We start from the raw sequence: 16,733 nt of genomic DNA, 5'->3' as shown, positions 1-16,733 counted from the left end.
TCAGAAAGGGTAGCACTTTGTATATGGAGTCAGATCAAAATCCTCAATTGCAGAAGCAAATCTTGCGTAGAAGGCGCATGCAAGTTCTGATGGAAGACTGTTCCATATTCTCACCACATGGCATCTATATCCGTGGAAAAAGCACTCCCTGCTGGCCGTTGGTATTCTTATTTAGAAGAGATGCCTCCTTAAGTCAACTCGCCTGTCTATGATCTTGAAGAAAGGTTCTCTCGATGGTAGATAAACAATTTGGTGGACCAGTTTGTAGCACATCTTCAGATCTGCAGCGATTCTATGCCATTCCAGCGAGTGCAAACCCAGAAATTGAAGCCTCTGGCAATAAGACAGACCACTCATGCCTGCTATTCATTTAGTAAACGACCTCTGTGGCTTTTCGAGGAGCTTTATGTCCTTGATTTTGTAAGGGCTCCATACTTGCGAACAGAACTCCAGAGAATCGGGCGAACGTACACACAGAAAGTATATGATAACATATGCGCATTATACAAGTACTTACGGTATGCCGTACATAACATATATGGAATTCTATTAGCTTTGCAGACTATGCCATGATAATGATCAGTGAAATCCAGAATGTGGCTCATTGCAATACCTAAATCCACGCATGTATCCAATTGCTGTAATGTTTCATTACCTAGTTGATAATATTCCGAATTGGTGTGTCTACCTAAATGCATTGATCCACTTTTTGATGATGAAATAGGGAGTTTATACTCACAACTCCACTGGAAAAGTTGTTGGCATGCAATTCTTACGTGCATCAGTGTGGAGGAAACTCAAGACTACGGGATTTGTATTTTCTACTGAATAGGATTCCAGCATTACATCACTTCTACATTTTGAATGGAATTAAGGAGTGTGATCTTACTTTATTTTTTCCACAGTTGGAAGTCCCCAACAATCTTTCCGAAGAGTTTTAACCAAGCTTGTTTTCAATTTAAAAAATATACATAACTCCAGTGATATGAAATCAGTATCTGAGCAATTATTTTGGAATCCATGTCATTTTGTTGACAAGGAAAAGTCTCACATTATTTCATATATTTCCATCAGCAGCAGTTTCTTTGCAACTGACTGGATATTATTGAGATCTCTGATACGTATGGAAATCAGTTGATGTTTGGGTGTAGTTCTAGGTTGTTTTTGGCTACAATGTGGTTTGCATTTATTGTTTCCAGTAGCATTTTATTTTGCATCAGCTGACACATCATTGGAAAATAATTTAATTCTTATTCACACCTCCATCATCAATGTTGTTGTTTGATTCACAAATGTTTTGCTTGGGGTAGTTTTCATTCACCTCTGAATTCTAATCATCACCACAACTGCTTCTGGATTTTTCTCACAAACTTCGCCAGCTTCTGAAAAAAAATTTCTCTTTGATGAAAATCTGCATTTTCTTGCCATTTCTATAGCAATCATAAGCATGTGGATATTGCTCTTTTGCAGAACGAACAATTTATCGAACAAAATCCAAGAAATACTACACAACAAAATCTGAGACATCTGTTGACCAACATCTGCAGATAAGAATGAATGCAAGAAAAGTCTCATGAACGGGGATTACACTGTATTAGATGAACAAAGAGACTATCAGAAGTACTTTGACCTTACAAAAATCAATTGTGACAATGTTGGTAGTATTATAGGGTGAATGTGTTCTAAAATGTATGGGAGGATCAGAGTGACCTTCTTCCATCTATCTAGGTACATTGGTCCGTATCTTTGCTGTTAAGGAAGATGAGAAAATATTTGCTGCACAATAAGAACAATGATTCTGGAGAAGTCAAGAAATTTTAAGTACCGTATATACTTGTGTATAAGCCGAGTTTTTTTGTGGAAAAATTTGTTCCTCAAGTGGGGGGGGGGGGGGGTCGGCTTATACTCGGGTCAGTTTTTGATGAGAAAAAAACAATCCCCACAATCAGTAGTCATTTTTTCAGCAGTGTTTGAGAAACCGGCATTATTGGTATGGGATATGTTCAAACCCCCACATGGAACGGATTATGTCAAAGCCGAGGCAAAGAAATCGAAAACATCATTGGCTTCGATACTAGGTGGGATAACGTTGACTGTGCAGCCTTTAGATGTGAGCATCAACAAGCCTTTCAAAGACTATTTGAGGAATTTGTGGATCGAATGGGCGAGTTCCAATAATAAAGAAACTACAAAAAGTGATGCCTTGAAGAAACCAGAAAATTATTTCCACCAAAATTATCATTCGATCCTTTAAAAAGTGTTGTATCAGCAATGCGATGGACGGAACTGAAGATGATATCCTCTTTGAAAGTGACAATGGCAATGACAGCCCAGATGAGCATTAAAACAAAGATGCCGCCCCCCTATGATAATCTGATGGATTACGATGAGCTTGTAGACTTAAAAGAAATGGATTAAAAAATTAGAATCATTTTCTATTGTAAATTTTCGTAAGCTGTTGATTTTGCATAAAAATATAAGAATTTTTTTTCTCTGAAATGCACGGATTTTTTGGGAGCGGCTTATACACGGGTTTTCAATTTATTGCGGGTTTTGGTGGTCCTGAAGTGAGGGGCAGGGTTGGCAAAAAAACCGTTTTTTTTGTTTTAAATAGTATTAACATTAAAAACAATGAAATTTCTGAAAAATCATTCAAACTTCCAATAATTAACACAAATAAAATGTTTATTAATGTAATTAACACTATTCCCATGCTAATCAATCAATAAATATTTATTAAATTTTAACAAAAACCAACTTTTCCCATTTAATTATTTTTTGCTTAACTCAATGGATTACTGTGTGTTTGAAAATTCTATTACTGTGTGTTTGAAAATGTTATTATTAATCATATAATATATAAAGGTTTTTCTACAGTTACTTTCAGTATACTTAATTACGAAGCTATTTTGCAAAAAGTAATAAAAATTACGTGAATATAATGCATTTAATGAAGCATAAATAATGCAGATTAATTAGCAATAATTTACGATATACACGGTGATTATAACTAAGGTTCTGATTTCAAAACACTGTAAAAAAAGAGCGATTGTCAGAATGACTTCAAAATTGTCATGAATATTCCTGAAAAAATTCAATTTTATTTGATAAAGGGGAAAAAATACTTAAAAATGTAAAATTAATGACGTCATCCTACATGTGGGAAATTTGCTCGCAGAATGGAAACGATAGCCAGTCTGGCAAAATTATAACTTAATTATAGCATTGCATGACTCCATAATTCACGGAAACATCACAAAAAAAATGAAGTAATTGAAGAAATAACTACAACTTACTCAAAAAATGTTAAATATGTTGTCCACCGCGTGTTCTGGCTACGAGGTTGAAAGCACAAAAATTCTTGTTCAACAACAGAATCGGAGTATGCCATGGTCATAATGTGGATGTGCTTGCAATTCAGCTTTATTAAACCAAACGCGCCCCCTTTCCCCTGTTCATATTCCTGAGGAATGAGGAGCTTCTAACATATAGGGAATGTGCTGGAGATTGCAATTCACCAAAGTTTGCAATCTGACCACTGTTTATAACATTTTGAGGTACCCCCACAGCCAGAAGTTGCAAGGGTTAAGGTGCATCCTGTCAAAATGGGTCTTCAGCAGCTGCTTTGCTGGTATTGCAATGTGCATCTTGATAGAAGTTCTATCCACACACTGATGCTGTGGAAGTGCCAAAATGATGTGGTTGCACAAAATAGATTATACTGCTGACCAAGTACAGCATCATCTATTTACACATTTTGCACTTTTTTCTTTTGCGAAAGAAACGTCCATTGCTTCAGGAGTATCCATGCAAATTTTCAAGTCATTCCGATCAGTACTTATTGTATAGTTTTGGAATCAAAACTTTAATTATAATCACCCTGTATATAGCTGATTATTTTTCATAAATCTGTTACTACTATACAGGGGTGCAAGTGCCCCTCATTCATTTCGGAGCAGCAAATTTCATTTTTGGAGCAGAAATTTTGAAAATGGAGCAGAACTAAACACGAACTATATCTGCAATATAAGGAGTAATTTTTCTGTGAAATGTGAAAAGTTTTGCCACAAATGGTTGAAACAAATAATTCTAAATAAATTCCATTCACAAATTAAAAGCCATTTAAATTTTTTCTGAATTATCTCATCTGTCATTAATAAAACGTGTATTACTGAAATGGCGAATACAAATTATTACTCTTTTCAAATTAAGCAACATGCATACTGAAAACCTAGGCAGCAAGAATTTCTGCTGCTTGAACACCAAAATCTTATTCCTCCTGATATAGCAAAAAAAGTGTATGCAGAATATAATAAGAGTTTCCGTGAAAACAAAAAAAAAATTGGCTTCTCACAGAATTTAAAGGAATTATTAAATTTAAAAGCAAAATGCAAAAAATGAGAAAAATATAAATACCTTATTTACTTAAAGAATTTCTCAACCTAATAGCATGTTAATAGATTACAAATCACGATTCGCTTTCAGAAGTACAGCATCTCAATGAATATTTTTTTCCAATTTTTTATGCCCTTGAACATAAGATTTTGTATGTGCATTAAAGCATTGCATGGACAGATTTTTCAATGTTCGAACAGACTTTTATTTATTTGTTAACAATGGACTCTTTTTCACTGTCTGTGTTACCATGTACTGAAGATAAAAAAGTCTTCACCAAAACTGGCAAAATTTTGAACTTTGGGCAGCTTTCAAAGTTACAAAGTTTGAATATGAATCTATTCTCTGAACTCATTTCACTTCTTGTAATTGTTTGGATTGTAGTGCAACCCATTCATCACACATAATCAATAGTTCTGTTGGTGATACAATGTTAAACAACATCCCAGCAATACGTGAGGGAGTAATGTACCATCCCAGCAATGCACGAGAGGGAGTGCAAAAAACAAGAAAGGGTGCAAATATTTCATTCTCTCCAACAACATGTTTTGGAAAAGTAGGACATTAATATATATTAGGTATCTCACAGAAGTTATGTAAAATGAGCATGCCCTAGTACAAACTCCTTCCTCTGACTATTGTTAAGAGCATGCCCCTCCCCCACCAATGCAGTGGCGGACCGTGCGGCCATATTGGGCGCCGCTCAAGGAGGGCTGCCAAATGGAGTTGAAAGGGTGAAAAAGGTTTGTTGACCAAAAAAAACGTGGTCAGTAGCGCCAAAAAAAAAGGTTCTGCATGGGTAGAGATTTTTTTCCCTCGAGCCGGCCCCGTTCGCCAAATCCGGATTTTCGCGATGTGAAATTGTTACGATCGGCAACCGCCGACGATAACCACATGACCGCATAGTGGCTAGATGACAAAACTATGAATATTTTAGATGGAGTTTTTACAGATTCTATTTTTTCCCAACGATCTCCGAAAAATTTCGGTAATTTAAACGAGTAAACCAATCCTCTTTTCGATGCATGCCGTCTTAGAACGCAGGTTGGCAGCCGCGAAATTACCGTTATTTTCAGTATATAACCTATAACCAGCAGGAGAAAAAACGGTCTCCGAAATCGGAAAATTCGGCATATTTATTCAGGGACTTTGATAGCCCACCAGTTATACCAATAACAGTACAGGACTTTATACTTCAAGGTAGTATAACTACTTTCCAAGGTCACGAGATAACGCGATTGTGGTAGATGGTGGGAAGTGAAAATAAAATTGAAGTTTCTCCCCCCATCCCCGTATCTTTTTCCGTGTCTCGGAAAGAACGCGTCCCGTGAACAACATTTTCATGCGAATTTTTGCTTAATTAAGGGTATTTGACGTACTACAGTGCATTAGCGGTACCTCCGCGAACCACAAACAAGAATTGGCGCAAATGCGCAGGGATTCGGCGCCTTGGCGCACCATGTAGCAAGAGAACCGTTTCGGCGCAGTTTGGCGCAGCTCTTGCACCCCTGTACTATACAGTAGAACCTTGATTACCTGGGCTTAACAGTGTGTGTGTGAAAGTATAAAAAAACAACTATTGAATATTAAGACTGGGAGATATACAGTAGGAGATGTGCTACTTCTTATGGGAAAGAAAATGTATGTGAGGTAATGTAACAACTAGTACACTAGTCTTTGTCGTTTAAGGACAGCTGGTGTCTTTATTGGATTATAGGACCACCTGCCCCTAGCATGATGGTGTCAATACTGTAGCTGATTCTTTGTGAAGGGAAAAGAAACCCTGTGAGATAATACACCACTACATTTAGATGTGTGATGCAATCCTTATTCATGAATTTGCTAAAGATAGAGCATCAGAATGTAGCCAAAGGGTAGAAAATGTTGTAAGAATGAGAAATTTTGACTTTTGTATATAACTTTAAATAACTAAGATACTTCATATGAAAAATATACATATATTCTGGCCACTTTTACGAGACTTTTTGAAAAAAACCACTTATAAAATCTTATGTCATTTAAAGATGAGAATGTACCCCAAGGATATAAAAATGTGGTAAAAATGAAACATTTTGGCTAATAATGAACAAATATGATACTTTTCAAGGAAAAAAATTATATTTAGGCAACTTTTATCTGATTTTTTGAAAAAAAACCAGTTGGTTAAAACCAAACAACCCTGAGAGGGTCGGCTTATACACGAGTGTATACGGTATTTGGTTTACTCTTACTTGAGGTATGAAAGCAGAAAGAGCGCATAGGGTCACACAGACCACGTCCATCTTTCTAGTTTTGGCAGCCCCTTGAATTGTGATAGAAAAATAGATTGCTATCCTTATCTCCTTAAAATTAAACAATTTTTTTTCACTATTTTCGCTGAAAATCCTTACTATAAAAATTTACGAAGGCATAAATTACAAAGATATTTACAGCTCTGATACCCAGAAGGTGGCTGTAATCTCATGAAAGATAAAACATTAAGCTTTTTCGTACTTCAGGTGATGACACACTGCATTCAAAACTGTACAGACCAGAAAAGAATAGTAAATACAAAGCAGTACGATTTAAACTGAGGGCACTATCCACAGAAACATGAAACAGCACAGGCTCTATTTTCTCAATACACTCCCCCCCCCCCCCTTCTCCCCATTTCAAAACCTTTAGCTCGGTTCCTGTCATTTCGATTAAATGGATTTTAGCTTCTCCCTGCATATACTGTATTTTAACATGTATAAGGAATCCCCTGATTTTTTGGGCTTAAAATTGGGAAAAAGTTGTTAAAGTTGCATCTATAATACTATCCATGTATAAGAAACCTTTTCCACTCCCTATATTTTTGAAACACAATTTCTGACAGAAAAGGTGTTCCTTATACATGTTAAAATATGGTGAGTCATAAATATTAGAAACTGTAGGAAATCCACAGTAGCAGTCCTTAGCTAAATGTCTGTGGGCAATCTGGTACCCATCATGTCTTTCCTTATTGTCTGGGAATGGCTAACAAGTTATGTTACAGTAATTGTTTGTTACAAAAAATTCAGGCAATTAAGTTTGCTGCTATCACAAAAACCAACACCTGCAAAAGTAATGAAAAGTAAATTTTCAACACCAAACCGTGATATAGTTTCCTTACAAAAAACAAAGTAATTCTTCCAAAAAGCACAAAATTTACTTTTACGTCGACAGCTAATTTCCTGTATTCCACAGTAAAATACTCCCAGAAAAACTAAATCACTAGATTCAATACAGAACTGACGAAGATGATTCAGATACACCAGCATCCGGTTGTACCTGGAATATAATGTAATTTTTGCTTTCTCAACAAAATCAACATTAACATGAAACATTTGAAACATTATAAAAAAATATGTTAATGCAGCAGTTCCCAATGCCTGGGTGACAGGCCCTTCATGAATATGTGAAAAAAAAATAGCAATAAATGGGAAAATGTAGAGCAATAAATATATAAAATATTATGGCATAATTCACAAGAAAAAATGTTAAAATACTGCATAATTTCTATGAGCTAACTTTTTAGTCTCTTATTTTTATTATTATTCAGTCTATTTACTGAAAATTACAGTAATTGAAAAGAATTGTGAATGCAGATTTTAGTTTGAGAATTAAATTAATGCTTGCACAAAATGTCTTCATATTTTATTTTACTCATATGCCTTGAGAAGACAGAAGTGTTTCGAGTTTCTGGCAGGAGGTCAATAATGACTTCAACTAAGATGCATGCATCATGAGAGGGGCTTTCACATTTCACTCATGAATTATAATTAAGTAACCTACTAACAATGAGAGTATGTTTAACGTTATACATGATTCATTTTTAAGGGCTGCTGTCATATTTTTGGTAATTATATTATATAACAGAGATGCAAATCAGCATGTGATATCATGAATAAAATGCTTCAGCAATATATCATTCAAAAAATATTTTATAAATTGCTTCATGTTAGAATGTAAATACTACTGACCTCTTGCTATGCTTGCAAACTTCTACAGCATATGATACCATGGGCAATAATTCAACTGTACCATGAACAAAATTCATGACTCGGAATATTTCTTGAGCTGCAATCAAAATAAACTCTTTTTTAATTACAAATTGAAAACTCATCAATTCATGAACTGGTTTGTTTTTTCATTCTGGAATAAATGCAGTGAAAAGTCATTGTTATATAACAAAAAATGTCCAAGGTAGATTTACCAGATTCAAAAACTGAGAAAGGAGGACACTTGCACGTGCGCACCCTTAGAAACATCATTTTCTCTGATTCTGACAACAGATAGTGCCACTATACCAACAAAAAATTTTTTTAACTAACACAGATCTCCTAAAAAAAGTAATGAAGTTAAATGAAATAACGATTCGTCTCCCCCGCTCATAATGAATTGTCCACTGGGGGTGGGTCGAAAAAAATGAATTTTTTATTTTCAAATCACTATAGTGTGGAAAAGTTTCCTCCTTTAATAATAAGAAAAATGATGTAAAACATTTTGACTTTGTAAAAAATTACAATTTTCAACGAAATATAACATTTTCCTTCAATTTTTTAATATTATTTAAAATTCTATGATGGACGCTATAGTTTATTATGCGTATTTTATGGTTTAATAAAGTAAAATAAATTAAAACATCATTAATATTTATTGGTCGCATTCGAACAACAGGAATTTACCAGATTTTTGCAAGTTTTATTGTGCAACTCTTCACCTGTTTTGTCACAACAAAACGAATCAGAATCCATCACAGGAGGTAGCTGCACGTCGAGTTCTACCCACACCCTACCCAATTAACCATCCAAAGTAGGTGTATGTGTAATTTACATTATATTTCAAAACTAGTCACCAAAATTGACACGCTCAAAATCTGAATTTTGGGAGAAATCAGGCAACAACTGGCTGTTGCGAAGATGAATTTTGGAAAAGGAAAATTCAACTGCCTTGCGGGGAATCGAACCCATGTCCTTTCACTTTTCGGGTGAACGCCCTAGACCACTAGTAATCCATGCAAAGGCAGTTGAATTTTCTCTTTCCAAAATTCATCTTTGCAACAGCCAGTTGTTTAAAAAAAACCTTCGTATGGTAGCGGAGAGTGACGTCATCCTTGTATAAGTCGCCATCTGGTGGCAGCGTCAGTAGTTGTGAGCTTGGCCCAAGTCTGGTCCGGCCGTCCAATGTATGGTCCCGTTCAGTGTACACAAGCTCCAAGGAAAGACTGAGAGATTCATTGCCTATGTAGTCTAGTGGTCTAGGGCATTCACCCGGAAAGCGAAAGGACGTGGGTTCGATTCCCTGCAAAGGCAGTTGAATTTTCTCTTTCCAAAATTAATCTTCACAAAAGCTAGTTGTTAAAAAAAACCTTTGCATATACCATTATTATACTTTGTGAGAAGTTTCTTAGATTTCACCTTGTTTGTTCATTTCTACAGTATTTTTTTCAATTTTTGTAAAAGCCGAGGGGGCGATTGCTCCATCCTGACACCCCCTCAATGATGAACCTGCATCAATCATCACTGGTTTATTCACACACACACATTTACTGTATCATTTCCGAATGATATATTAATGTTCATGTGTGTGAATAGGTGAGAGTTGTCTAGCAAGAAGTGGCAATGCTTTCCGAAAGGAAATAAATCAAGAATTAAAACCAACAATTTAGCCATTTCAAATAAAGGGGTGATGAAAAATAGAGCAATTGAAATGGAGAATAACCAAATTTGTTTCTTTTAGGTTTTATGGTTGATATGAACTCTGAGGTTTTGAATCAATGTTCATTGCAATTTTTATGACGGTTTTTTTTTTTTTTTTTTTGGTTTTTTTCATATTCAAATTGAGAAGGTATCGATTTACATGTTTGATTCACATAACCTCGAATGTTCATATTGATAAATTTCAAACATGAATTTTAGTGGTATCACAGAATTGTAGAATTATTCTTTTCAAAGTAGCAAACTCTGCCCACACGGATTATAAGCCATGGAGAGTTATAGACTGAAAATTAACTGAAAGTCAATATCAGTAGTTACTGTTTAACAGCAATAACATCATAACAATACACAAAATAAATGTGATAAATAATAAAAACTCACATATAATATCAGCTATATCAAATTTTCGCTGAAGGAAATTAAACTTGAGTATTTCTTCATATGCTTGTGCCATTGTTTTCAATTCTGAACAGTTCAGAGGATAATTTGTAGCAACAAGCCTTTTATGACACCTATAAACAGAAAAACATTAGCTTATCTTCAAAAATAAATAAAACTTTTTGGTTGCACTATAATTTCTTTTTTGTGGCATGAAAGTGATTTTTTATTTTCTGTAGCTTATGTAAAGGAAAAACTTTCATGTATGATAACACATGAAAGCTGGTTTTGTGCCTATGACTTCATTTCCTAAAACACAAAACAAATGTGTTTAAAGAAATGTGTAAACGTGTTAAATGTGTAAAAAAATAATTGCACAAATGCTAAAATTGTGACACACCAAATAAAATAGAAGAAAAATTTTTTATATTTTAACATAAAATCTGTATATAATATCACCATCATACTTTTGACATGTTGCTTTTGCATATTAGAATATTTTTATGCTTAGTCAAATTTGATTACAGCAACCTGTTATCCTAACATCTAAGATATTATATCATTTATCATAGTATATTATATCATCAATAACCAATAATACTAGCCAATTCTGAAAGTGAATAATGTTTTTCTTCAGTCAACAAAATTCAACAACTTTGAATATAATGATATATTTTTCAGAATGTATTGTATTTTAACATGGGATTCTTTAAATGTATGGAAGTAAAATTTTTATTTGTTTGTAAAAAAATTTTTCCAGTGATCTACAGAATTTTTTTCCAACCCTGAACCCATTACTCTCAGTTAATCTCAAAAGACTATACCGTATCTCACAAACTTCAACACCTTGATATTTAAACAGTTACTATACTTTAAATCCAAAAATACTGACACTGCTTGGGATGGAGCTGCTTGCAATAAGCCACAGCTTAACACTAGAATGACAAAAGCAATAATTTTGATTGCAAAGCTACTTTGAGACGTGATTACACCCACACAGTTTAGCTCAGGTTGTTGAAGTTTCCTGACTTTTCTCATCATGTTCAGGCTCTTAACCAGTAGAATGTTTTATTTTCTGCTTCTTTTCAATGAAACACATTTTTTCTCTCCCTAGCGAAAATTCACCAATGGTGGAAGATTAGCGATCGTATCGAGGGAAGAGGAAAAGGGATTACTCTAGTTTGATTTTTTTTCAAATATATTCTTGGTTTTAGAACAGGTTTTCAAGACAGTTTGCTAAATCAAAATCGGGGGATATATATGAGTGGATATTTGTCATTACAGTAGTCCATGCCTCCCCACCTTGAAATCTGACTTTGTACCATTTTCACTTGTTTTTCTTGTTATTACCTGTGTAGTTTGTATTTTTATTCTTCCTGTATTATACTGGTATCAGTTTTAACAGATTTTCCCCAAGAAATGAAATAATTCATTAGGAGTGATGAATATGTAAATTTACAAATAATTTATTAAAAAAATTAATATACACGAGTGTATCTTTGCATAATTATTTAAATTGGTTTTACTGTACTGTGTGTCACATATGTATCGAATACTTTTATATATTGTTAACTATATAAACATCATTAGACTTCTACAGTTAAGTGACACAGCATCAAATATAGGAGCAGATACAAAAAATAATTCAATTATTTATGCTATAATATATATAGCATAAATAATTAAATTATTTTTTGTATCTGCTCCTATATTTGATGCTGTTATATCATAAATACAAAATATTATATGCATATGTCACTATGAAAGTGATAATTGGTAATTAGTTGTAATCACCAGTTATCATTAATTTTTGATAATAACTGGTTGAAAATAATCAAACACAAGTTTTCACATTCTATCACCATGTGTAATCTGTAAATCAGACACGGAATGAAACATATAACAAATACAAGATATACAGAAGACTGGATGTTGTGAAGATATTTATTATTTGAGATGTTAATTTTTTTAAGGAAGGAAAAACTCATCTATGCCTCTACTGGGAGTCGAACCCGGGTCTCTCGATTGCCGGACGAGTGCTCTGACCACTAAGCTACAGAGGAGATAGAGATTTTCCTTCACTAGAGCATATGTGTGCTGAACGAACCGTGCAATGGACGGTGAACCAACCTATCAGCTAATAGCTCATGGGCGACAAGCCACTAGATGGCTATATATATGACATGAATGTTGCTCTCCACTTGTTAATACAAGATATACAGAAGACCTGGATGTTGTGAAGATATTTATTATTTGAGATGTTAATTTTTTTTTAAGTAAGGAAAAACTCATAAAAAAAAAAATTAACGTCTCAAATAATAAATATCTTCACAACATCCAGTCTTCTGTATATCTTGTATTAACAAGTGGAGAGCGACATTCATATCATATATAACAAATAAAAAATTAGACATTGATTTTCAAGCATTATCTTATTGGATAAAAGTACAGCATTAGGTATATATAACGAGCAGATAAATAATATATGATGCCAAATAAATTGCTAGCAAACTATATAATGTTGAATTATCATAAGCGTGGACTTGTATGTGGTCCATGAGCCAGAGCCCACTTAATATTCGCCACGATATCGATAATACCTATTATCACACATTTGTACATTGTACATCATATCATATCTAATTTGGTAATGCACTAGTCAGTTTTAAATACTCTCTGTGAAATTTTCCTTATGAACGATCCCTAAAGCAAAGACAAGCATAGGAAAAAGGGAAACGATTGAGTTAAAAATGTGTTTTTATCTACTTACACAAAAAATTTTCAAGGTTACATTTTTATCTCAAATTGGCACAAATACTTTGCAAGCAAAAAAATAGTGTTTGTACTTCTTCCGTAGAACTTCTGACATAATATTACGTCAATAACACTAAAATGGTTAAATTCCTACAATACATATGGTCTAGGTTTTTTAGTTTGATGGTAAAAGCAAAATATACCTAGAACAATGATAGTAGTCATTTTGACCGCTATAGCGATATTTAACTAATATGATTGCAAAACATATTAAAACTGAAAAGCCTTCTTGTATGAGCATTAATATTGAGGGAACATATGTTCATGTATCATGGTGTACCATGTACGTATACTCCAGTACCCGTTTTGTACTACTCAAAGGTCACGTTTTCAAAAAAGTTTGTTGTCATACATTACTCAATTCCTTTACCATTGCAATGGATTTTTGTGTTTTTGCTGCATTGCATTTGTTGGTTATAACAACAAAATAAATTGTTATTTTTTTATCATTTTACCCATGGACATGGCTGTAGACGATTCTTATCAGTTTTTGTTTCTTCACACCATAAATTCACAATAGAGGGGCCCTTGAGGATCCACCAAAGATTCCAAAATAGGGGCTCAGATGATGGATGATGTGGGGAGCCATTATTTTACCACATATCATGCTTTCGATTGAGAAAAAAAATAATTCTACAATTGGTAAGCAGAGAAAATCTAGGTCTTGAGTATCATGTACACACAAAATTGAAATTGCAGACAAGGGAAATTTCTGCCAGAGAAATCATGAAATTTTATTACTCTACTAATTAGTGGCGACATTTTTAATAAAATGAATTCATTAAATGTGATCGGCATCAAAAACCTGTCTTACATAAAAGCTGTATTTTACATTGCTTAGGATTTGGCTGTTATTCACAGTTTTTTATTCTTACATGCAATCTCTTTACAAACTTCTCAAGCATATTATACTTAAAACCTTCTCAGTAAATTGCCAAGTGAAAATGAAGCCACAAATTACACAAGCTCAAAAAATCCGTCAAGCCTCTTTCTAAAAAAACAGTGTGGGATATGTCATAACAATCCTTGTCTAAAATTGCAAAAAAATTGGCACATGAACAGGAGTTTATAGCAAAAATAAGTCAAATAGACTGAATAGATACTGTTTTAAGAAATTTGGTGAGCAAAAATGATTTATGTACATATTTCCATAGCAGTCAAAATTACCGCTACCATCGTTCTAGTGTTAAAAGAGAGAAAAACAAGGTCTGACAAAAAAAAACTCACTGATGAATGATTGCAGCTTCTAGTGAAACATCACCTGCAAATTGATCTATCATATTCATGTACTTGTAATAGAGAACTTTGGTTTTGATCATCTATACGCAATGAACAATAGAGTAAAACAAATTATGCTTACTTCAAGATTGAATTAAATTTTTCCAAACATTTTAACCCACTAAGTGGCACAACAGAAATCACTAAAGCCCCTTCAAAATGTTGTATCTTTTTAAAAGGAAAAGTAGGGTTTTTTTTTCAATTTTTAGAAGGTGCAAACTAAAAGGGTATGGGAAGAAGTGTTCCATTGAAGAACAGACTCTACAAAATATCAGGGCTTGCCAATGCTGAAATAAGGAGATGAGATATCTTGTCAATGCCACTTCAAAGGATTAATTTGCTTTAATTTTCAATAAACCAAATCACCAGTATAAAATATAAATTCATATAGGAGAGTCTAGCGTAGGAGAAACCCACACCCAAGAGATGTTCAATATTATTTTAATTCCACACAAAAGACAATTTGTCATGAAGATGTTTTAAAAAAGTAATAACAAAAGCTAAAATATACCAGAGCATGTATTATAAAATATTCTCTAAAATATGATTTATTATTAGTTCAATAACAAGATTATAATAAAACGAACTTATAATGCAATTACATGATCAACTGTTACTAAAATAGTCTGATAAATCTCCAAAAAAAAATTTAACAAACTTTTTGGTATGCCCAGAATAAAGAAACAGACATATCTGAATATATAAAATGTGTAAAAATCAATACAGCAATACTAAATTTATGCAATGGGCAGAACCACATAAAGGAAAATATCATTTGAGAAAATAGAACATGTCAATTCACACAAACTTAACTCAAAATAAAAATGAAAACCTCATACAGCTGTTTTGAGACTAATGTAACTTCTTAAGTGGAAAAATAAGACAATGGTCTGTTGTAGTGCAAACGGCTCCCTATAGTGAAAGTGCATGGTCGAATAGAAAACTGACACGTGATGGCTGGGCACGTACTAAGTACATAAGTCAAATTCATATAAATCTGAGAACAATTCTGTATGAACATTAGTTAACTGGAACCAAAATTTGGGAAGAACACCTGATTTTTTTTTTAAAATTACAATGAAAACAGCAGTTGTTCCTGCACAATGTATTATATGGAAGGGAGAAGGTTATTTCCATACTGATGGTCTCCTAAATCTAACTTGCCTTATAACTGCAATCTGGTTTTTGAAAAAAATCTATTTCCTGAAATATAGTCAATAAACGTCACATGTACTCCAAATGTTTCAATAACACCTTGGTCCATTGAAAGAAATAAGCTGCCTTTGTTTAGAAGCAAGAAAAAAATTTCCCTTGCGAGTCAAAATTATTTGAGAATTGCAGACCAAGTGCATTGTCAGGTCAACAGATGAATTGTCAGTTATGAGCATCACATCAAGCAATTTTTGTAAGATTGGCAACAATGTTGGATATCACAAAAGAACTGTCATCAATGTGTAAAATTGGGCAATGCCATATAAGCCTTGGTATTTCATTTCTGAATCACTGCAAAGTTTCTATTTTTAACAGCTTCACCAGCTTATACTGTAGCCTCTCAAAAATAAGTTTGTTTTATTACATACGATAATATGATTGACTAAACGCTTTTACTTAATTTTCACTAAACGATTGCTACTATCACTTTTAATAATTGAATCGTTACAATCTTACTAATACTCATGTGGCTAGGTCTGAATTTAATAAGGAGCATTTTTTCCAGAAGAATTAATGAAAGTGGGGGGTATTACTTATACAATAACAGATTACATAAAAAAAAATATCCACACGATTCTTCGACATCATGGAAAATCTCACAAAGCCAATGAATCAAACTAAAATTTTCCAATATATCTTTCAAACTCTACTTACAAACGTGGGGGTTGTATTTATTTTAGCTGCATATATTTTTTTTTACCTCGGGGAATTCAGTCCTGACTTAAAGGATAAAAAGCTATTTTATCATTGAAGTCAGGGTTGAACTTCCTGAGGTTAGAAAAGAATATCCACTGCAAGAAAAAGAGGAGGGGTTTCTGAAAGAGAAATTTTGTATATACTCGTGTATAAGCACTTTTTGTTGAAAAATTTGTTCTTTAATTAGAGGACGTCAGCTTATACACAGATCAGTTTTTGAGGACAAAATATTGACCTCTT

At 33.6% G+C, this 16,733-nt stretch overlaps 1 protein-coding gene across 3 annotated transcripts in view; it reads right to left on the bottom strand.

Moving 5' to 3' along the window:
• LOC149086469 (adenylate cyclase type 10-like) overlaps positions 1 to 16,733 on the bottom strand; it is a 128,653-nt gene that overhangs the window by 9,310 nt on the left and 102,610 nt on the right. For 2 of the 3 annotated variants that reach the window (XM_089255700.1, XM_089255704.1), the window contains 4 exons: positions 14,535 to 14,626; positions 10,497 to 10,627; positions 8,379 to 8,475; positions 7,568 to 7,686 (listed from right to left, as the gene is read on the bottom strand). In XM_089255700.1, the coding sequence (XP_089111826.1) occupies positions 7,568 to 7,686; positions 8,379 to 8,475; positions 10,497 to 10,627; positions 14,535 to 14,626 (439 nt within the window). Of the gene's footprint in view, positions 1 to 7,567; positions 7,687 to 8,378; positions 8,476 to 10,496; positions 10,628 to 14,534; positions 14,627 to 16,733 lie in introns of those variants that run through there. The other variant, XM_089255708.1, reaches the window with a different exon arrangement.

Source organism: Pholcus phalangioides, unplaced genomic scaffold (assembly GCF_987345545.1).
Source record: "Pholcus phalangioides strain wild (caught in Gottingen) unplaced genomic scaffold, Ppha-v1.0 ptg000004l_1, whole genome shotgun sequence".
In the NCBI taxonomy this organism is placed as follows: Eukaryota; Metazoa; Arthropoda; class Arachnida; order Araneae; family Pholcidae; genus Pholcus; species Pholcus phalangioides.
Note: the sequence above shows the minus strand (reverse complement) of the source record. Positions and strands in the feature narration are given on the sequence as shown.